Source organism: Eleutherodactylus coqui, chromosome 5 (assembly GCF_035609145.1).
Source record: "Eleutherodactylus coqui strain aEleCoq1 chromosome 5, aEleCoq1.hap1, whole genome shotgun sequence".
Taxonomy (NCBI): Eukaryota; Metazoa; Chordata; class Amphibia; order Anura; family Eleutherodactylidae; genus Eleutherodactylus; species Eleutherodactylus coqui.
This window is the reverse complement of record NC_089841.1, coordinates 205,796,443-205,819,543: the sequence shown is the minus strand read 5'-3', so window position 1 is coordinate 205,819,543 and position 23,101 is coordinate 205,796,443. Positions and strand designations below refer to the sequence as shown.

General features: G+C 46.3%; 1 protein-coding gene across 2 annotated transcripts in view; it reads right to left on the bottom strand.

The window, feature by feature from the left end:
- GOLM1 (golgi membrane protein 1) overlaps nt 1–22,032 on the bottom strand; it is a 46,965-nt gene extending 24,933 nt beyond the window's left edge. For both annotated transcript variants that reach the window (XM_066604097.1, XM_066604098.1), the window contains exons 1-2: nt 21,902–22,032; nt 5,931–6,080 (exon numbers count right to left, since the gene is read on the bottom strand). In XM_066604097.1, the coding sequence (XP_066460194.1) occupies nt 5,931–6,056 (126 nt within the window). In that variant the 5' untranslated portion in view covers nt 6,057–6,080; nt 21,902–22,032. The remainder of the gene's footprint in view (nt 1–5,930; nt 6,081–21,901) is intronic.
- Nucleotides 22,033–23,101: the final 1,069 nt, after the last annotated feature.

Sequence of the window (23,101 nt, the reverse complement as noted above, 5' to 3'; positions counted from 1 at the left end):
ATGAACCAATCACAACCATTGCATTGGTTCATTGAACACTGCACTGATTGTTTCTTGAGCACTGCTAAACCAATCATAACCATCGCTTCTTAGAGACAGGATTTATGAATCGCGTAACCAGGAGTTGATCTTCTGTGGGTGGCCAAGGGCTGCAAGAAGCATGTCGGAGCTCCGGAGAGTAGTGGGAGGGACCTGGACTGAACCTGCTAAGTAAAATAAAGACATCCCCCCCAAAATAAGACCTAGCACCTCTTCTGGGTCAAAAATTAATGAGGGTCTTATTTTCAGGGAGACACGGCATTTGAAAACTTCATGTCATTTATTCCACTTCCAGTATCGGTACAAACTCCATACGATAACAATGCGGAAACGCACGCCGGTTGATGTGCACTTCCGGTCATTGAAACGCACAATCTGATTTGATGCCTTTGTTGAAGCGCACACTCTAGTGCTGAAAAGTACGAAGGTTTGATCCAGCAATTTTTTTTTATTTTAAAAAACATGTTATTGGGTACATTTTTTAAAAATTCCCATGCGCACAGGGATTAAAAGACAAACTGACGCGTTTCGGATGTTATACAGCCTTAATCATAGCATGGCATCACAGTAGAAATCAAGATCTTAAATAGTATAGAAGGATATGACATGTTACAACAGTCCAACCCTCCCCAGGACTACCAATCATGAGTGCTGACATTAGCCTCCAGACTAAACAACTGAATGAGTATCAGCTGATGACCACATATCACAGATGTGAGGGTGCCCACCCCCCCAGTATAGAGCACATACTGAATAGGACACATATCAATCATGGAGGACACTTATGCAGCATGATAATGATGATGATATGTCCAGCAATGCAAATAATGGATATTTTTGGATGTTTGTCAAAAAAATAAAATTATGGTGGTCATAAGTCTAGCAATCTGAACAACCAAAATAGTGGGGAGAAAAATTATACATACAGACATGCACAAATGCATACACATAAAATAAATGCATATGCATACCAAAATGCTGGTCAAAAAAAAAATCAAAATACAATTGTGGCCATGTGTCCAGCAGTCAGATCGAAAAAAAATTATTTATATGGTACTGGTATATAGGTATATGAAGTACATGAATATATATACATTCTCTTTCCATTATCCCTCTTCCCCCTTCTCTTCTATTTTTTAGTAGACGTATAACAGATCAGTCCTGTAATTGAGACCCTTGGGATATCATGTACCTAATTTGAGGACCCAAAAGGCCTCCCTGGCAAACGATTTCCCAGACCAATCCCCTCTTCTCACAGGACATGTTACCTTTTCTACACCGATAACTCTGAATGATGAAATGTTAGCATTACGAGCCTCTATAAAATGCCATGCAGCTCCAGAAAGGGAATGCTTACTGGAGGGATTGTTCTTAATAGATGATGCAATAGATGAAACGTGTTCGACAATACAGACTTTCAATCTGTGCGAGGTACAACCTACATACTAGAGATGACAATCTGTGCAGACTAGGAGATAAAACATCTAACTAAATCCAGAAAATAATGAATTATTTTCAGCAATTTGAAGCCTTGGAGAATTTCACTTCAGTCTAAGGCCCTTTTACACGGCACGGCAAATCGTTCAGTGTAAATACAATACTATAGAAGTCTATGGCAGAGCGGGTGCACAGGACTCTGGAGAAGGGGGGGGGGGGGGGGGGTCAAATTCTCGTCTGGCGTACAGACCTTACAGGCAGGCACCCGGAGGTGGGCGAGTATGAAAATACAGCACCCGGCCGGCTCCCTGTGACCTACCCCAACAGCACCGCAATTAGTTTATAGTGCTTCGGGCAGGTAACAGGTTCTCTGTAAAGGTCAGGACTTGGTCACTTCACAAACACGTCTTTTTAACCATTTTTTAGTAATTGAGGGTGGTTTCACATCTGTGACTTTCTTCCAGCCTTACTTGTGTGCTTAATAATGCATTGCAATATTAAATGTGAATGGTATTCAGTGCAGAGTTAACTACACACATCCCTCTTGTACACTGATGGGGTGGAAGTACAGCAAACCTAAATGTGAAGAATTCCATAAATGCAAAACCAAAAAAGTAGCTAAAATGTTAAAGGCATACCTATACTTCTGACTGACAGACACAGTGGGAAATGTGTGCAGTGGACTACGGCAGAGAAAAGGAAGACTCACACAGAAGTCCATGGAGAGGTCATTGACCCCCGATATGACATCTTTAAGAGACGGACATGGACACCGACAGCTGATACAACTATTCAGTATTTTTCCTTTAATTACATCAACCTTCATGAAGGCTGCAATAAATCTCCATTCTGCAGGAAATTAACAGGAGTCCTCCTAATAAAACCTGAGTAAAGTTTTTTTTTCTGTTCCAAACACATTTTATAACCCTTTGTGTTTCTGTGTTGTTGCATCACCCAACACCTCTTCAGGTTGAGGTCATGGACTGCTGCCCTTACATTCTCTTACAATTGTTTCCTAAATGATTGATTACAAGTAGAGATGAGCGAACGTACTCGGTAAGGGCGATTTCGCAATCGAGCACCGCGATTTTCGAGTACTTCACTACTCGGGTGAAAAGTACTCGGGTGCGCTGTGGGGCGGGGGGTAGCAGCGGGGAACAGGGGGGGAGCCCTCTCTCTCTCCCTCCCCCCTCCCCGCTGCAACCCCCCGCTCACCCACAGCGCACCCGAGTACTTTTCACCAGAGTAGTGAAGTACTCAAAAATCGCGGTGCTCGATTGCAAAATCACCCTTACCGAGTATGTTTGCTCATCTCTAACTACAAGGCATCCAGGTCCAAAGGCAGTAAGCAGCCCTAACCCATAATGCTTCCTGCACCATATTTCACAGTCAGGAAGTTTTGGTGTTAGCGTGCATTTGTGTGAAAACCTCCAGTCCAGCAACAATCCTGAATTTTCTCTATTTGTAGGTAATTTGTCCAAAGTTGCTGTAAACTCAGGTCTTTAGCAATGCTGTCATGGCCTTCTCCAGCCTTATGTGTCTCCATAACATGTCTTCTGAAAGTAGTTTGCATCACGGTATGGTGCATACTAATCAATCTTTCTTTTGTCAGCAACCAGTCTTTGTGTGCCTTTATTTATTGGGCAAAACACCTGTGAAACTCACACTTCCAATCTTATCTCATTAAGTGAATCATCTTTTGCTAATTAGCTCTTAGGAGAAGTCATTAACACACAGGTTCACTTTCCCCCCCTACTCTTGCTTAATAAAAGACATTAACAGTAAAACTGTTGTTAGTCACAATTCTAGGCAAACACAATGAAACTGAACTATGAGGCCACCTTTTATTGGTACTTAATGCACAAATTCAGTCAATTTTGAAAGATTCAATTAGTTTTTCTTGCAATAGTAAGGGTGCCATTACACAAGTGCTAGCGGCTGCCGCCAGAGCTCGGGTTTTCCCCAACAAGCGCCAGGCTGAACCTGCAAGTGCAGCCCGGCAATTAGGGCTATTTCAGGAGCAATAACAATGCTCATGTAATAGAACCCTGAAAGTTTCTCTCAGCTAGACCCCTTTCTACATTTAGGCTGCATTCACATGAACGTATATCGGCTCCGTTTTCACGCCGAGCCGATATACGTTGTTCTCCTCTGCAGGGGGGGGGGGGGTGGAGGATGGAAGAGCCAGGAGCAGGAACTGAGCTCCCACCCCCTCTCCGCCCCTCTGCACTATTTGCAATGAAAGGAGGCGGGGCGGGGCTGGGCTAAGTTCTGGGAATTAGCCCCGTCCCGTTCCGCCTCTCCCCATTGCAAATAGTGCAGAGGGGCGGAGAGGAGGCAGAGAGGGGGCTGGAGCTCAGTTCCTGCTCCTGGCTCTTCCATCCTACCCCCCTGCACATGAGGACGACGTATATCGGTTCGGCGTGAAAACCGAGCCGATATACGTTCGTGGGAATGCAGCCTAAAGTTGGCTCAGTGATCAGCTGGCCACCGTGAGTCAAGTTTCATAAATCCTGGAGATTAAGTGTAAATACAGGGAGCATCTCTGAAACGGCCAAATGAGTGGCTGGTCATGTAGCACGTCAACAGGTCGAGTTCAGCAGAGCTATCGCCTATATTTGCTGCCGCTCTCTGCTCTGGCCTGATTGCTAGTCCACGATTGTACTTACACCGCTGATTTAAGGGAATATAGAAGATTGAAACGCAATTTTTGGAAATCTGTTGGATAAAAAAAAGTCGAGATCTATAACAGATCCGCAATAAAATCCGTTATTGCAGTAGATGACGCCTGAGTTCAGAAGCAACAGAATAGTTCTGTGTTACATGTGGAATTTGCAACACATTTCACAAATTGCATCCGCAACAAAACACCAAGTCTCAGCATGGCCCAACAGTTCGTTCGTATTCAAATACCGTTGTTTGGTAAGGTAGGTCTTACAGATGGTCGTTAATGCTTTAATGGCCATGCAATTTGTTAATGTTTTGTTCAGTACAAATTCACTGTATGAACGTTACACAGTCTTTCCAAAATACGTGCCAAGTGTGCAAGTCAGAAAGCCAAATCCATAGTGGGAGTGAGTCATGGAACATCAGTGTTCTACCTTCTGGTCTTCATCTATTCTCAGGTTTTAAGACTCCACACTACGACATATGAAAAACAAAGCCTTCTTGTTGTCTGATGATCTACACATTGCTGGTACACAACTCGAGAAGGGGCCGCCTACACCGGCAGGTTCAGTGGCCAACTGGTGATATAATAAGTTGAACGTTGCTTGTTTAGCTCATTTTCAAGGTGCAAACATCAGCACATGACAAGCGACATTCGCGCGATGGTTCCGGCGCATACAGTTTTGTTGTGGTCAGCAGCACATCTCTGCTTACACAGGCCATGTAGAAAACAGGGATGTTAAATGCTGAAATAAAAGATGTCGTCATATGAAAAATGAGCATTTGCTTGTTTGACGGGCAGCTTATATAGGCCAGACTGTCGGTAGGGCCGCGGTCTAGTTTGGTAGTGCAGCTCCTTGAAGGAGTTGAAATCTGCACCAAAATCTGCAACAATTGGTGCTTATTTGCAGTAAATTTTCCAATGTGTGAAACATGCAGCAAATCTGCTACATGAGAACATACCGTTAGGGCTTATTCACACGCCCATATATTGGCCGGGTTTTCACGCCCGGCCGATATACGGTGTCCCTCTTTGCAGGGAGAGGAGGTGGGAAGATTGCGGGACACTGTGCGTTTGCTAGGCAGCCGGGGGACTTCCAAAAGGCCCTAGGGCTGCCTATGCACAGCGCCAATCAAGCCTTTCAGAAGGCCCCCGGCTGCCTAGCAACCGCACAGCATCCTGCGATCTTATCACGGGACACTATACGGGACCCCTGAATGTCGGGTGCCGGCTGTTTCTTACAGCCGGCACCCGGCGGCAGCAGTTCCAAGGAGTCGCGACGCTCATCGGAACGGTTAACGCTTTAAATACCGCTGTCTTTCATATGCTGATCCCGTATTTTATTAAATAAAAGGAGACGTTTTCCACATCTTTGGTCACTTCCTATTTGCTTTAACCTGGAGTGTTGCACCTTTTCCACTGCCTGTTTTCAGTCCTACTCTCTCGTTCTATCACGCCCACCCAGATGTCAGGCAGCACCCCCAGCATTGAAGATACCCTTCTACTCCCTTCACCACATACGTAGTTTCATCCTTCACAATAAACATGACTGTACGGGTTTCGTTCCACCCCTCTCTTTCCTAACAGTCCTCGCATAGTAATGAATGGCACAGATGCCACATCATCTGTTGGCAGCAGGATTGAGTGCTCTACGGAACAGGATATGCTCGTATTTATGTGTATGTAACGTGCATTTGGGCATGAACAGATAAGGAAAAAAAAGTTACGAGTTTGCACAGCACAAGTTTGATAATAAAAGGTTATAGGATGTGAGACGCTATCCTACCTGTAGCTCCACACATCGAGTGCTTGTAATCCAGTAGTTTATGCCCAGGACAAATACACAAGCTAGCAGCACGGCTAGGAGAAGCGGTGGGGACTTCATTACTCTGCGGCCGCTCCCCAATCCCATAATATGAAGTACGGTGCCTCAAACCTGTGGATAAAGGAACACAAGAACAGTGCTATTAGCCACATACAAGCTCTATTGTTAAATGACAAAAACTAAATATGACAAGATCGGGCTGCTGGTCCTGTTAGAATGTAACTGAAGAGCTCCACTGATATTATCCACATTGCGATGACAAAAGCTTTCAGCAAATTCACATTTTGCTACTCAGATGAATGCGGATCTCTTTCTTCCTTCCGGCTCTTTAAAAGTTAAAGCTCAACATTTTTGTAACTTGACTGGAAAGACGAGCGGAATAATGAATCCAGCACAATCTGTGATAGGTTGTAAGGCTGAAAAAAAAACAAAAAAAAACTAACATATGTCCAGTTTGGCCTATTATCCTGTACTGTTGATCCAGATGAAGGCGAGAAAAAAAAAATAAAAATATTAAAAACAGTCCATAGGAGAGGGCGCACACACGGGATTTTAATGCCATGCACAGACTTCAAAAGAGGAACATCGTTAGATCACAGGAGTGGGCGAGTAGAGAAAACAATTGCATCACCCGGCTCCCTGTCACGTCGACTAACATTATAACTTAGTTTATGGTGCTGTGGGGGTGTGATAGGGTCCCTTTAAAGTCCTCTGAGCTGTCAAGCCTACCCAGACAACACACCTGCAAAACTCCATATTAGAATGTACTAGGAAGAACGAAAAAAATGTCAATTTTAGCAACTAGTTAGACTGCAGTCATTTTTTTAAATAGAATACAACCCCAAAATCTTAAAATTTAGCAGTGGTGCCTCGGCCAGCTGGTACTCCAAGATCAGTTCATTCCCTGTATTCCTTTCCAAAAGTATCCCAATATTTCACAAAATGACAACTCCCATAATGTCCTTTCAGTAATTTTGCTGATTGTGCATGCTGCTAACACATATGATAAGTGTGGTGTAAAGCATGCAAGATGGTTTATGCCAGCACCATTGAAAGCAATGGGAGAATTCTGCAATCCTCTGCCGTGGCTGTGACACCCGCAGCAGGGGATACATATATCTATATTACTCCCCAAGTCCGCACCATTCGCAACCTGATTGGTTGTTTGGATTTACTCATTCCTGGTGATTGGTTATTTGGGTTGGCTGATTCACGGTGATTGGTTGTTTAGGTTGGCTGATTCACGGTGATTGGTTGTTTAGGTTGGCTCATGTAGAAGTGGGGAGTAAAAGGCTAATATGCGCAGGGGAATTCCTTCATCGCCGGCGGTGATGAAGGGATTCCCTGTAGAGATGTAAGGCCATTTTCACATGAAAACACCTCGCATCCATGGGGGTTTTTACATGGTGGAAAGTGCATTATTGGGCTGTGAATCATGGTCAGATATCATGGTCAGTGTGAAGGAGCCCTTAAAGAGAAACTGAACTCTTGAAGGATTTTTTAAAATAAACTACTGTGTGCACGAGGAATAACACCATTTCTGGAAATTATATGGCTCGTGTACCTTTTTTTTTTTTTTAACGCCATTGTCCCCTTCACTTCAATTTCTAATTATCAGTTCTCCCTAAAATCAGCTACAGGGGAAGGCGAAGACTAGCTGCTTTGATGTCTACCATACACAGCACACAGAAAAAGAGACCCTGCTCCCGTAGCAGTAGTAGTAGCATGTGCCCCTTCGGCTGTCGTCATTGCTTGCCAGCTCCTCCTGGTAGCGGAAGATAGACCCAGGAGGTCTCTATGCATCTTCAGCTGCCAAGAAGAACAGACAGACAGTAAAGACAGCCAAAGAGGCGGAGCGTTCTGGTGAGTGCTAGAGATCAGTGGAGATCTCAGCAACGGGACCCCCCTACTGATCAAAACGTTTCAAATATCGCTCTTACTCTTTAAAGGGAGTCTGTCACTACTGAACAGCACCATTTATACAGGTGGTCTGAGAAAGTCGGACATTCAGACTGCATGCAGACTTCACCAGCGGACACTGTGGGGACCGGGGAGGGAGTGACTAAAAAAAACACAAACCTGAGCAGCACCATAACAGTTTATGTTGCTGTTCTGTGGTGACGGGTTCCCTTTAATAGAAGCTGCAGCCACATCTCTGTGCCAGTCTCCATCTCCCTCCTCTTCTCCTCATACCGCTATAGATATCTATGGGCTGCAGGTGTAAGCTGATCTGAGTATGGACTTCATTGTGCAGATTTTAGCAGTACCTTTAGATCAATATGGTGAGAAATGACTTATAAATGGAGAAAGTCACAAGGACACGTAAAAAATTTGGATAGCTGTGGGTCTGGCTGCTAAAACCCCCACCAATCAGTAGAATAAGCCAGCTGTCCAGCACCATAGCCACCCGAGGGATTGCTTTTTGCAGGCCAAGCTGCATGTTTCAATGGTACCATTTAATGCGCCATATAAAACTTTTTGGGAAGCGCATGAAAACTTTTAAGGAGGGTGAAGTACATTTAACTTGCCCCCCAAAAGAGAGAGAGAGAGAGCGTATAGTATAGAATAAATATAATTTTATATATAATTTATTACACATACATATATACACACACGTTTTTGTTTTTTTTTCAAATTAGGATTATGGTGATCCTACTTAATAATATACCCTTTTAAAAAAAACGAATTGCTCTCTGTTGTTACCTTTTGACTCCCATGAAATGTTTTTATTTTTCTATACGAGGCGCTGTGTGAGGGGCCCTCTTCTGGCACAATAGTTTTTTGATCTCCTTTCATTCAATTTTTTTTCTTGCAGATGGGGTGATCAAAAAAAAAACCTGCAACAAGTCTGGCATTAAGTATTTCTTTTCCTAAATGGCAATCAACGTGTGGGATAAATATATTTTAATAAATTGGACTTTTATAGATGTGATAATACCAATTTTCTGTTGGGAAGAGGCGGCAAAGGTTTTCTTCAACTTTTTTTTTTTAAGTAATTTTAAAAAATCTTAAAAGTTTTTTTTTTAATACGGTATATATTTTTCTTCCCCCATAAGAAACTTGAATTGGTGAATGTCTGATCCTCACATGGAATATCCTGCAAAACTCAAGTGTTGCAGTATATTGTACCTTTTACAGGCAATACGCAGAGAATAGAACCCACCGATTTTATTCAAATTTGTTCGTTCTCGCGTGAGTATTTTTCCTGCGCATTTTGGTTGCATCGGGAAAAAGAACACATCTTGAACTCAGACCAATTAAGACTGGGATCAAGCAATGTTTGTTCCGCAAAAACGCTGCGCTCATGCGTGCATAAATATGCATACGCTCGTGTGAATCCGGCCTAAGCCCTGTGAGGCTAAATAGGCAAAAGTCAATAGCAGCCCTGACAGCCTTCACAGGTCCTTGGGCTAAAATGGTAACCGAACGCAGCCGGTGGTCTCATTGCAAGCAGGCTGTTGGGATGACAGAGGGCTGAGCCCCCTCCTCTGTTAAGCCATTTAAATGTTGATGTCAAAAGCGACAGCAGCATCTAAAAGGTTAACCGTCAGGCTCTGACTTATTGCAGATCTCAGCAGCTACAGCTAGGTTTCTGCTTTCTAAGACATAAATTGACACCTGACATCCGCTGCACATGGACCGAAGATGTTGGGAAGAGGATAAAGAGATAGAATCAGAATAGTTAAGTCAGCATTTAAATGATGTATGCAGTTCACAATGTCAATGATCTCTCTTGACCTCACACCAACGGATTAAAGCTCTCATCTGCAACGCTCACTTGTACCGACGCTGCCGTTTCAGTATAGTAGTAGTCGGCAAACAATTGTATGGCTGCAAGCTATTTCTCGGGAGGTGCAGTTGGGTTGGGAGGCACCTATACAAATACATATAGGTCGGTCCGGTTGACTTTTCCCTAATGTATATGAGCACCTTTAGTGCCATTACAATAGAATCTAATATCCAACAGGGCTGTGAGATCGATATTCTCGCCACTAATATGCACTAACTTGTGTACAGCTTTTGGGAGGTGGTTCGGGCAAGTTGGGCAGCTTGCAAAAATCAAACCCAGTGCTGCTTAGCCAAGTGTCAGCCAGTCAGTTCTAGGCTTCTATAGAACACTGTAGAGTCTACATCACACACATATATATATATATATATATATATATATATATATATATATATATACACACACACACACACACACACACACATACATACATACATACATACATACACACACACACACTATATATCTCTAGATACTACCTAGAGAGCAACTGGAGGAAAGTATATGAGTACATTAAAAAAAAAAAAAAAAAAAAAAAGAGCCCATACACCATAGACTTGAGGTTCAATCACTATGCAGTTATTGGTCAAAGGATCAGCACCAAGACCAGCAGCAATATATGCCTGATTATAAAATATATATATTATATATATTAAATATTAGATAATTATATTACATATAGTTCTGAAACACCTAGGATTGCTCTACTTCAGCAATGATATCAGCGATGTGATATCAGCAAGTTAGACGCAACCTGTCGGAGTGACATTTCGGGGCTGCTACAATGTGCATTAAGCGTTAGGCTGGGTTCACACACACCGTAATCCCGGCAGAAATCTCGCGGTTTGTCAGCAGCGAAAAACCGCGAGATTTCCACCGGGAAAAGCACTGCTTCAAATCCCGCGGCACTTAGCCATGCAGAAGAAAGAAGATCCGACCGCGACGGAGAAGACCTGCGCCGCGTCCGGACTGGTGAGTAAAATGTATATTTTGCCTCATGTCTGCGGGCACGGCAGGAGTCCGCTGCGGGATTCCACACTCAGAATTCGTGTGGACCCGTGGACATAAGGCCTTACAGAACCAGATACGTTATGTTCAGTGACTGGGTTTTCCCTATTTTGATCGCTTTTCTGAGACTTTGGACTGGTAGTTGTACTGTCCATTATCGCAGGAGTGGGTCCAAATCACGGAACGGATGCAAATCCTATTACACTTTTTCTTTATGTTCCACTCCTGGTTTTGGCTTCCAAGTACTGATGCAAAAATACTGACCAAATACTGCCGTCTGAATGAGCCCTAAAGTTGAAGAAAAGGGTCATATTAACCAAAATAATTGTTAATTGTTCATTGGTAGGTTACGCCCAATGATTTTAGCCAAACTGCCATATCAGTAAAGTCTGTCGCTTGTGAAGTTTTTCGTCCACGAAACATCTTTGAATGAATGGAGTCCTCTTACAACCATGAGCCTGAGCTCGGGGGACATCCAATTTCCACAGGGGAGAGTTCGCTGCAGATGTTGGTACGGATCCACATCACAATCCATCCTGTTGATGGAATTAATGGATAAGATTGAGAACATCTCCACTTAATCTTACGGTGCCATCCTGATCATTTCTCAGACTATTAGAATGAGCTCACAAGGATGACCCTTAGATCACCAAGTGTTTTCATATCAGCAAACACAGGGAAAGCCACATCTGGTTATATTATTCTCCAAGTGTCCCACCATTCTGTCCTCTATGACTCCCGTATTCCCCTAGCGAGACAATCCCTTTAAATACACCAAGCCCTAAATTACACAAGCATATAAATATACTAGCTGATATATCCGGCTTCGAACGAGTTAATTTGATACAGGCGTTTACGTGTTTGCACAAAAAATTTTATGAAGTCACGGTTACTTTGGCGGAACCGAGGAATAAAATAAGTTTACACAGAGGAGCGTTAGATTCTGCAGGCTGATGTCACACTGCAGAATGTGCCACCCCTCCTAAAGAATGGTCATGCCAAATTTTACGCTTGTAAGACACCAGGAAGTTACATTAGCATTGAATAATTGAGTTGTGACCCCTTTAGCTAAAGCCCCCTGGTGCAAGCACCGAGTCTCATGACTGACTCCTAGGTTTTTTTGGCAGACTGTTTTTGCAGGGTGGTTTGCCATTGCCTTGGTACTCATTTTACTGACCTCTGAAGAACCCGCAACCTTCAGGTCGTGAGCGAGATCTTAGGACTGCATTTCTGCTGCCTTAACACTGCTCCACACGAGGGCCCTTTACTTTTCCTATTTAAGACCCAAAGAATGTTTATGCCAAATTTCACGCTTCTATGGCATCAGGAAGTTAGAGAATTAGATTAGGTACATTACACAGGGGTGCCAATACGTTTGCAATTAGCATTGAATAATCGTGTTGTGACCCCTTTACTTTTCCTATGTAGGACCTAAAGAATGATCATTCCAAATTTCATGTGTGTACGACACTGGGATGTTAGAGAATTAGTAGTGAGTGAGAGATTCAGTCACTCAGGATGGACGGACAGAACGATCAGCCACATCCAAGAACCGTATATAAAAAGCATAAAAAATGGATTAGATCCTATTATAATAAAGAAATAAGTCTAGTCCAAAAGCTTGGGAAAGGCTTCCTTACATATACCCCACTTATAAAGCCCAACAAATATGTCCAAAAATCAATGGTTTTTCTCTTATAACCTAGAAAGGAACCAGGAAATGCCACCAGTTTTGTAGAGGTAACAGTTTTGGGCTTCAATGGGGCATAGATCCCTACACGTAGAGAGTCTGTGTCTCTGCTGGGGCTGTAATACAGGCGGTAAAATGTGTTAAATGTGAATACAGCCAAAGGGCTCTTGCACACTGGCAATACATTTTCTTGCAATGTGAGAATGAAACCGTATGATTTTGATACCAATGGTCTTATTCTCATTTGCGATGTGTTCACTCAAGCTAAGTTGCAATAAAAAAAATCTGCGATATCGCCCATCGCTTTCAATGGGGCCGGAGCCGCCCATTGAAATCAATGGGAGAAGTTTGCAAAACAGCCTCTGAATACCCCATAGTGAAGAGAGAGGGAGGGGGAGGGGGGCTACAGGAGGGAGAGGAGAAGGGACGATACCTACTGATCCCACTTCTGTCCCTGATTGCCCTTGGTCCACTGCCAGATCGGGGCTGCTTGGATGACCTCAGAGACACCATCCTGTTCTCGGGGCATTTCTGTAGACACTTCCAGGGGCTTGGCCGTAAAACCTGGGGTCAAGTACCTGGTCCATTGTTCGGTGAGCAGTTGGTAGGGGTGGCAGACCTCTTCAAACCCCCTAGGGTAAAGGTCCAGGTCCCTTTCTTTCGCTGGAACAGGGAAGTATTCTTGACGGGGTTGCATGATCCTCGTACCGCTGTGCTCTTGAAATCTATGCCTTGAGCTCAGCCGCCCGCAGCTGGTGCTCATGCTCTGCGCAGTGCTCTGCAGCCTCACGTTCTGCAGCTCTGTTCCTCTCAGTGAGGAGCTGTAGATGTAGAGCTGGATCCTCTGTGACCAACTGCTGGAGGAGTTTTGTGGCGATCATCGTAGAGTCCGCTAATTTTTTTTGGTATGAGGATTAATTGCTTAATTCTAAGACAAACATTTTAAGTATCCCACTGCTGCCACCAATTGCATGCCGATCAAGGGACAAGGGGGGGGGGGGGGGGGGGCTGTCAGACTCACTGTGTTCTGCTTACCCCCTCTCAAGCTGGTTCAGGATTTCCGCAGGTCATCATATACCTTCACCTCCCGCAAACCCCAATCGGGATACACCCCGGCCATCGACAGGGTAGGGTGGGGTGGGTGTTCCCAATTCCCATCACAATCATAGTCTTTCTGGGAATAATTAAACAAATGGTTAAGAAACAATGTCAAACAACAAGAAAACAAAAACAAGCAGAAGTTCTTGCTGTTTGACATTGTTTTTTGACAGGTTCTTTATTAAAAACCTTATGTGGACACATGATGCATTAATACCCACACTAGTGATTTGGGTGAAGTGCAGCAAATAAAGGACAGTATAGAATAATTTATATTTAACATCAAGGAGAGAACAATAAAATATGGTTATCCGTCTTAAGTCTAAAACCCACAGCAGTAGCGCGGCTCGGATGAAGCAGGTGTGAGCTCTAAATCCCATCTATTGTTACCAATTACCTGCCAGGAATGCGGTCTGACAACTCCGGGTCGTAATTATAGGTCGAAACCGACAAGTCAAACCGCCTTTTGAAATGTGACAGTCTTCTGGCAAGTCCTCTCCCTTTAGTACATAGCCCACATTCCAGTCAGCCGGTAACTGAGCTATACCGGGCGTCGATTTATTCTTACGTACAAATTAATAGTACCATCTATGAAAACATGACAGCTGAGAGCGGCTCCAGCCTCACAGATTGGCATCGCTATCTCTGACTGGACAAGGTACAAATTGTCCTATTATGTAAATTCATGTATCCCAAGAAGGTGCTCTTTAACCCCTTCCGCACTGAATAAGTTATATATACACATCATGCGGTCGTGATGAGTGGATGGAGCAATCCCAAAAGCCAAGTCCACTCCACACCAGACGACTATCAGCTGTTTTTGGCAGCTGATAACTTCCGCTATCGGAGCCAACTCTAATCACAGGGGTTACCAGCTTAGATGCTACAGTCAAAGCTGCCTGCGCATCTACACAGTCAGCACCCCATCGCCCCCCGCTACATGATCGAGGAGTGCTGATCAGCTAACATGGAAGTCTGAAGCCTTGTGAAAACTTCCAAGGCTGACATGGAAGGATGCTTATTAAGTCCTGCCTGTGGCAGGACTTAATAGGGAACATTAAAAAAAAAAAAAATCACTATATACTACAATACTGTATAAATTATTACTGCTTAAAGGGGTTGTCCCGCGGCAGCAAGTGGGTCTATACACTTCTGTATGGCCATAATAATGCACTTTGTAATGTACATTGTGCATTAATTATGAGCCATACAGAAGTTATAAAAAGTTTTTTACTTACCTGCTCCGTTGCTGGCGTCCTCGTTCCCATGGAGCCGACTAATTTTCGCCCTCCGTTGGCCAAATTAGCCGCGCTTGCGCAGTCCGGGTCTTCTGCAGTCTTCTATGGGGCCGCTCGTGTAGAATGCCGGCTCCGTGTAGCTCCGCCCCGTGCCGATTCCAGCCAATCAGGAGGCTGGAATCGGCAATGGACCGCACAGAAGCCCTGCGGTCCACGGAGACAGAGGATCCCGGCGGCCATCTTCAGCAGGTAAGTATGAAGACGCCGGACCGCCGGGATTCAGGTAAGCGCTGTGCGGGTTGTTTTTTTAACCCCTGCATCGGGGTTGTCTCGCGCCGATCGGGGGGGGGGGGGGGGGGGGGTTTAAAAAAAAAAAAACCCGTTTTGGCGCGGGACAACCCCTTTAAGTATTGCAATATATAGTAACAAGCAATCAAATGATCATAAGTTCAAATTTCAAAACAAAAAGGGATGAATAAAAAAATCTAAGCAGAAAGAGAAAAAAATAAAGTAAAAGAAATTAAAAACTTTTTAAAAATCCCCCTTTCCCACAGAACAAGGCGCATTTGTCATTCTTACTGCATTATGAATTAATTCCCTCCCAAACTGGTACAATTGATTTTTTTCCCAAGTTATGCAGGGCATTATATGGTACCACTTAATATAAGAGTCGCTCTACAAACATCCTGTCTAATACAGCCATGTGGATGGAGAAACAAAGTAGTTACAGTTCTTAGAAAGAGGGAGGAAAAGTTTTTAAAAAATTTAAAACGCCTAATTTCCTTTAGGCCTCATGTCCACTAGAAAAATACAATCCGCGCAGAATCTGCCGAGGATTTCCGAGGCAGATGCCACGCGGATTTGCTTTAAAATGGTATTTTTTTGGCATGCGGATATCTGCACACATTGCTATCAATGTGATAGCAATGTGGCCGATCCGCGGTAAAATTGAGCATGCTGCGTTTTTTCTCCCGCGCGTGAAAAACACAATTCTATTAAAATGCCATCCGCGGGTGCAAAAATCTATTTAATGGACCGCGGATGGCCAATGATTCGCTATGGGCAAAATCCGCTGCTGAATCCGCAATTCCATCTTACTAGTAGACATGAGCCCTTAATCGCATGGCACCGATTTCTGTCCCAATATTTTGGCACACACCAGGAGAGTTATTTCTCCAAACATATACAAGTTTCCACAAGGAAAATAACTCCGCCATGTTTAGCCAAGATGCGAATACCCCTTAGGCCTCCCTCACACGGGCGTTTTTGGACTACGTTCAGTGCAGCGCTAAACGCCGTACAGCGCTCCCATTCATTTCAATGGGGCTGCTCACACAGGGCTGAAAACGCTGCGCTTTGACAGCTTTGCATGTTCTATTTTTGGATGTTTTTAACTCTGCGTCGTCCATTGAAATAAATGGGCAGCGGTTTCTGCACTGCTGAAAACACGGCAAAACTTGGTGCCACGTTTTTGGCAGCGTTAACTCCACACCGATTTTCGGGAGGGGAGGGCTTGCAATATAAGCTCTACCCCGAAAATCAGTCCTAGCTACAGGAGATGGAAAAAATAAGCAATACTCACCTAGCCGCTGCCGTCCAGGTCACAGACGCTGGTCTCTGCCACTGCTCCGCACTTCCCCTGCACTGACAGATCTATTGCTGAGAACCCCGCCTCCAGCAATAGATTGCTGTGCTTGGTTCTTGGCACTGGCTCGATGCCCAATCAAAGCTAGCTGGGTCTGATTGGCTGAGACAGTGAATGAATGGTTGTGATTGGGCATCGACTTTAAAAAGAATACAGGTACCTTTGGGGGGAGGTGGGGGCAATTTTTTTTTTTCATTGAAAGGTCTCTAAGCTTCCCCCCCCCCCCCCTTCCTATTTCTTTCTCACCTTTAAGCCCCACAACTTAGTTTATGGAGCTCAAAAGATGAGGAGATTGGAGCTTTGAGAGCTGCTTTTTATACTCACTGGGTCCCTCGTTCCAGCACGGTGCCCGAGCACAGCCAGCGGGGCTCTTTTCACAAGGCATTCATCTTTCTGGGAGAGAGCAGATACACAGCCTTGTGAAGAGTTACACTGGCTTTGTGTGTGCTGATTTCTCAGGGGCACAGTGCTGGAACAGGGGACCTGGCGAGTACGAAAACCATTCCTATGAGGAACGGTTAAAGGATCTGGGAATGTTAAGCTTGCAAAGAAGGCTGAGAGGAGACTTAATAGCTGTCTACAAATATCTGAAGGGCTGTCACAGTGCAGAGGGATCAGCCCTATTCTCATTTGTACAAGGAAACACTAGAAGCAATGGGATGAAACTGAAAGGGAGGAGACACAGATTAGATATTAGAAAAACGTTCTGACAATGAGGGTGATCGATAAGTGGAACAGGTTGCCACGGGAGGTGGTAAGTTCTCCTTCAATGGAAGTGTTCAAACAAAGGCTGGACAAATATCTGTCTGGGATGATTTAGTGATCCTGCCCTGAGCAGGGGGTTGGACCTGATGACCCTGGAGGTCCCTTCCAACTCTACCAGTCTATGATTCTATGGGTGTAGTGCTAACAAGTTCACAGCTACGGAACATATTAGTGCATGATCTGGGGGGATTTTAGGAAGGAAGGGGGGGGGGGGGGTTGACTATTCAAACTTTGCACTATTGTGGGCGAGTTTGGTAGAGAAAAAAAACAAAAACGGGCAGATGGGTCCCACACTATCATTCCTGCAAGTTAAAAAAAAAAAAAACTACAAGTGAGAAAGATAGGGCAAGTGAGAATCCCACTATCGAAAACACAAAACCATTGTAATCAATGCTTTCCTTTTGTGGTTGTGAAAATCAAGGCCGCAAAAGAGGACAAAATGACGCCCATGTGTCTAAGCCCTTATGGTGACCCTATATATTTTAGACCATATTGGCCATTACAGTCATTCAAACCAGCCATACCTTTTCAATGACAGCCGGGGACAAAGAACGTTTAAAGAAAGATCGTCCAAGAAAGAACTTCTGTGGGTGAAAGATCGTCAAGGTGGGACAAAGATTTCTAAGGTGGCAATACTTGTTTCCTGGTAATGACAAAGTGTCGCTGGTCGGATAAAACTATTGTTCTTTGGGTGGAATTCGACAATGAACAATCATTTTGATCAACTGTAATCTAATGTGCCGGCACTTTTAGGGACAATGTCTGAACTCCACTGATATGTCAGTCATGCCTTGTAGGGTCACGGAAGTCACTTGTAGACCACTTCCCTCCGGCCAGACGGGACCATACATTTCTGCAATGCAAACCTCATTGCAGGACATTAACATTAGCAATGACACTAATTAACTCAAGCCCAAAACATGATAAGAAAACAATTAATGGATTATCTTTAAACAGTCGGTCTACCAGCTAGTGTGGATATATTGGTGAAGACCCCGCAGGAGTGCCGACGTCCGAACACAAGGGGAAAGGGAGAAAAAGGAGGCCGGGTTTTCACAGCGATGTCTTGACTCAGAGGAATGGTGGCGCTGTCGCTGACTCAAGACGGTCCATTTGCATACTGAACGCGCAAAATATAAAGTACGAATTGTGTGAACTGCTTATCTCAATGCCACGGGCAGAATCCGGCTCATGTTATGGGACCCGCCGGCCGTGCAGCATTCTGCTCACCCAGCCTGCAGGTCCTAACCAGCGGCGGCACTAGTCTGACCGCTGACCTCTCCTCCCCGGTGTTCGTGTATACAAAACAGATGTAGGGAGGAGAGGTCAGCAATTAGAGACTGTACTGCCGCCACCAGACCTGCAGGCTGGGTGAGCGGAATACCTGAAGGGATGCTGCCTCGCCCGAGGCCAATAGAGAGGTCGCTATTACTACAGGGACTACTATGGGGGTCACTTATTACTACTGGGGGCAATATATTACTACTCGAGCAAATACACTGCTTCAGCCGCTCATGTGACCAAACCAATTGAAATCAATGGGTTCTATTCACACGTGCAAAAATTGCGCATGCAATACGATGTGAACATAGGCTCATGTGAACAAGCCCTTACTATACGGTCTTACAATCAGCCCTTTGAAGGCAGTGCTGAAGGGGCCCTCGGTGATAATGAAGGAGACCCCTGGCTTATACTATGTTACATTACACTATGGTGGGGGCTTTAAAGCTATTTTCTGGTGTCAGGTTCCCTTAAAGATTCAGATAACAGTACATTTTGGACAAATACAACAAATATGGTCTTTACAGTCAAAACTGACTTGATAACACGTAGGCCGCGTTCATACAGCGCCGATTTACCATAGAAAGATTCATTTTTATAAAATTTGTCGCTACAACTTTTTCAAGATTTCTGGCTCTATGGCGTGTAAAAAGCAGGAAAATAGAACACGCTTCGTTGTTCTTCTTCTACGCGTGTATTATACACCATAAAACCCGCTGGTGTGAGTGGTTCAGTGGCAATCAATGTACTTCCACTGACTCCATTCCCTGTGTAATACGCGATGACATTACGCTGGCATGAGCCCGGCCTAAAGGACGCCGTTCATCTCAGTGCGGAGGTTCACTAGGAAGACAAATACCGGGCCTTTTAGACAGACTGAGAATGTGGCGATTCTCGTTTGACCAAGATTCGCTCTGTTATCGTTCGCTGATCTTCAGCGTTTCACATTTCTATGTGAAGCACTGAACGGTCATTGCTTAAACTGTTCACCAAGTTAACGAGTGGGCGCTGATTTCTATGCCGGGTGAATCTGAACGACGAATGAGAACCTCGCATATCCGCCCGTGTACAGGTAGGGGGGGTATACGACGATATCCGCCCAAGTACAGGTAGGGGGGGGTATACTGCGATATCCGCCCGTGTACAGGTAGGGGGGGGTATACTGCGATATCCGCCCGTGTACAGGTAGGGGGGGGGTATACTGCGATATCCGCCCGTGTACAGGTAGGGGGGGGTATACTGCGATATCCGCCCGTGTACAGGTAGGGGGGGGTATACTGCGATATCCGCCCGTGTACAGGTAGGGGGGGGTATACTGCGATATCCGCCCGTGTACAGGTAGGGGGGGGGTATACTGCGATATCCGCCCGTGTACAGGTAGGGGGGGGTATACTGCGATATCCGCCCGTGTACAGGTAGGGGGGGTATACTGCGATATCCGCCCGTGTACAGGTAGGGGGGGTATACTGCGATATCCGCCCGTGTACAGGTAGGGGGGGTATACTGCGATATCCGCCCGTGTACAGGTAGGGGGGGTATACTGCGATATCCGCCCGTGTACAGGTAGGGGGGGTATACTGCGATATCCGCCCGTGTACAGGTAGGGGGGGTATACTGCGATATCCGCCCGTGTACAGGTAGGGGGGGTATACTGCGATATCCGCCCGTGTACAGGTAGGGGGGGGTATACTGCGATATCCGCCCGTGTACAGGTAGGGGGGGTATACTGCGATATCCGCCCGTGTACAGGTAGGGGGGGTATACTGCGATATCCGCCCGTGTACAGGTAGGGGGGGTATACTGCGATATCCGCCCGTGTACAGGTAGGGGGGGTATACTGCGATATCCGCCCGTGTACAGGTAGGGGGGGGTATACTGCGATATCCGCCACCCAGTGATATCCACCCATGTACAGGTAGGGGGGTATACTGCGATATCCGCCCGTGTACGGGTAGGGGGGTATACTGCGATATCCACCACCCTGTTATTTACACCCATGTTTGGGTCGGGGTTGTATACTGCGAAATCCCCCACGCAGTGACATCCGGCCGTGTACGGGTAGGGGTTGTATACTGCGCTATCCCCCACCCAGTGACATCCGGCCGCGTACGGGTAGGGAGGGTCTACTGCGATATCCCCCACCCAGTGATATCTGGACGTGTACAGGTAGGTAGGGAGGGTATACTGCGATATCCCCCACCCAATGATATCTGCCCGTGTACAGGTAGGTAGGGAGGGTATACTGCGATATCCCCCACCCAGTGACATCCGCCCGTGTACAGGTAGGTAGGGAGGGTATACTGCGATATCCCCCACCCAGTGACATCCGCCCGTGTACAGGTAGGTAGGGAGGGTATACTGCGATATCCCCCACCCAGTGACATCCGCCCGTGTACAGGTAGGTAGGGAGGGTATACTGCGATATCCCCCACCCAGTGATATCCGCCCGTGTACAGGTAGGTAGGGAGGGTATACTGCGATATCCCCCACCAGTGACATCCGCCCGTGTACAGGTAGGGAGGGAGGGTATACTGCGATATCCCCCACCCAGTGATATCCGCCCGTGTACAGGTAGGTAGGGAGGGTATACTGCGATATCCCCCACCCAATGATATCTGCCCGTGTACAGGTAGGTAGGGAGGGTATACTGCGATATCCCCCACCCAGTGACATCCGCCCGTGTACAGGTAGGTAGGGAGGGTATACTGCGATATCCCCCACCCAGTGACATCCGCCCGTGTACAGGTAGGTAGGGAGGGTATACTGCGATATCCCCCACCCAGTGATATCCGCCCGTGTACAGGTAGGTAGGGAGGGTATACTGCGATATCCCCCACCAGTGACATCCGCCCGTGTACAGGTAGGGAGGGAGGGTATACTGCGATATCCCCCACCCAGTGATATCCGCCCGTGTACAGGTAGGTAGGGAGGGTACACTGCGATATCCCCCACCCAATGATATCCACACATATCTCCCTTCACAGTGGCTGTTACCTGTGAACACACTACCTGCGCACATATCCTGGTTAACCATTAACGACCGCCTGTAAATCCATATATGCCATAACATGCCTTTATTAACGACTCCAGCGGGACTCCGACTGACCCAGCATGGCAGCCGCTTCCACCCAGGGCATCGCGTCCCACCGCACCACGAAACTAACGATGTATGGAAACTGGAGGGGGAAATACTTCTGGAGGTCTCAGATCAGCAAGACCACTGAAGATCACCACAGGCAGCCTGAAGTGGCTGATAACAGGGAGCAATAACCTCCCTCCTGAGATTCTTCAGCACTATATAGAACGACTGTGGAGTCAGGAAGCCTCCGACTAGTCCGTCCTATTACCACCTAGTACTGCCGGTGGTCGGTACCGGAGCCCCGGCACACTCCCGGGTCCCCGAGGAGCCGCAGCACTCACCTCCGGCCGGTGGACGGCCGCCTCCTCCCTCAGCAGTGACACCAATGTAAACGTGTACGCTCTGCCCCAGGACGAGCGCCAGCCGGGGCTCCTTGCGTTGCCTAGCAACCGGCGCTCAACCAGCCACAGACAGCGCGAGGCGGGAGAGGAGGAGGAAGTGGGTGCCGGGCGTGCAGGTACAGGGCGGACACGTCACGTGTGAGGAAACATAGGTCTATTCATAGTAGGGCGCCCCTTCCGGCCGACAGTAGTGTGACGGTTTAGTCACGACGTTCTTGTCCGTTTTCATCAGTTCTGGAAGTTTCTACAACAGGAACCCCCACATGGGAAATCAGTGTGGAGGCGGAGCTGCTGCCACTGTGTGGGGCACCTTGTTGTGGCACTTATGGGCCACCATGTGGACATCACTGGGACATCACAAATCACTGGAAAGTGGTTGACCCTTTAACCCCTTAATGACCGAGCCTATTTGCGCCTTATTGAATAATCGTTTTTTTCAATGATGAAGTGCGCTAAACTCTGCTGTCGGCTGCAAGCGAAAGTAAAATCATGGCGCTTACCACAACACATGTGTAACGGAAGCCTTAGGCCTCATGTCCACGGGCAAAAGAAGAATTAAAATCCGCAGCGGATTTTAACTCTTCTCCCGCCCGCGGATCCGCACCCCATAGGGATGCATTGACCACCCGCGGGTAGATAAATACCCGCGGATGGTCAATAAAAGGGATTTTAAAAAAAATGGAGCATGAAAAAATCTGGACCATGCCCCATTTTCGTGCGGGTCTCCTGCGGGCTTCTATTGAAGCCTATGAAAGCCGTCTGGATCCGCGGGAGACCAAAATCGGAATTTACTCACCTGCTCCGGATCTTCCCTTCGTCCAGGCTTCCTCTTCTCTCCGTCGCGGCCGGATCTTTTTTCTTTGGGCCGGCGCATGCACGGGGCACGTCACCGACGTCATCCTGCGCATCCGCCGGGCCGAAGAAAGAAGATCCGGCCGCGACGGAGAGAAGATGAAGCCGCGACAAAGGGAAGATCCGGAGCGGGCGAGAGGTGAGTTAATTCTTATTTTAATGCCTCATGTCCGCGGGGCAGGAGGGACCCGCTGCAGATTCTCCATGGAGAATCCGTAGCGGGCCTGATTTTCCCCGTGGACATGAGGCCTTAGGGCCCCTGTCCACAGGCGCTATGGAAAGCGCCGG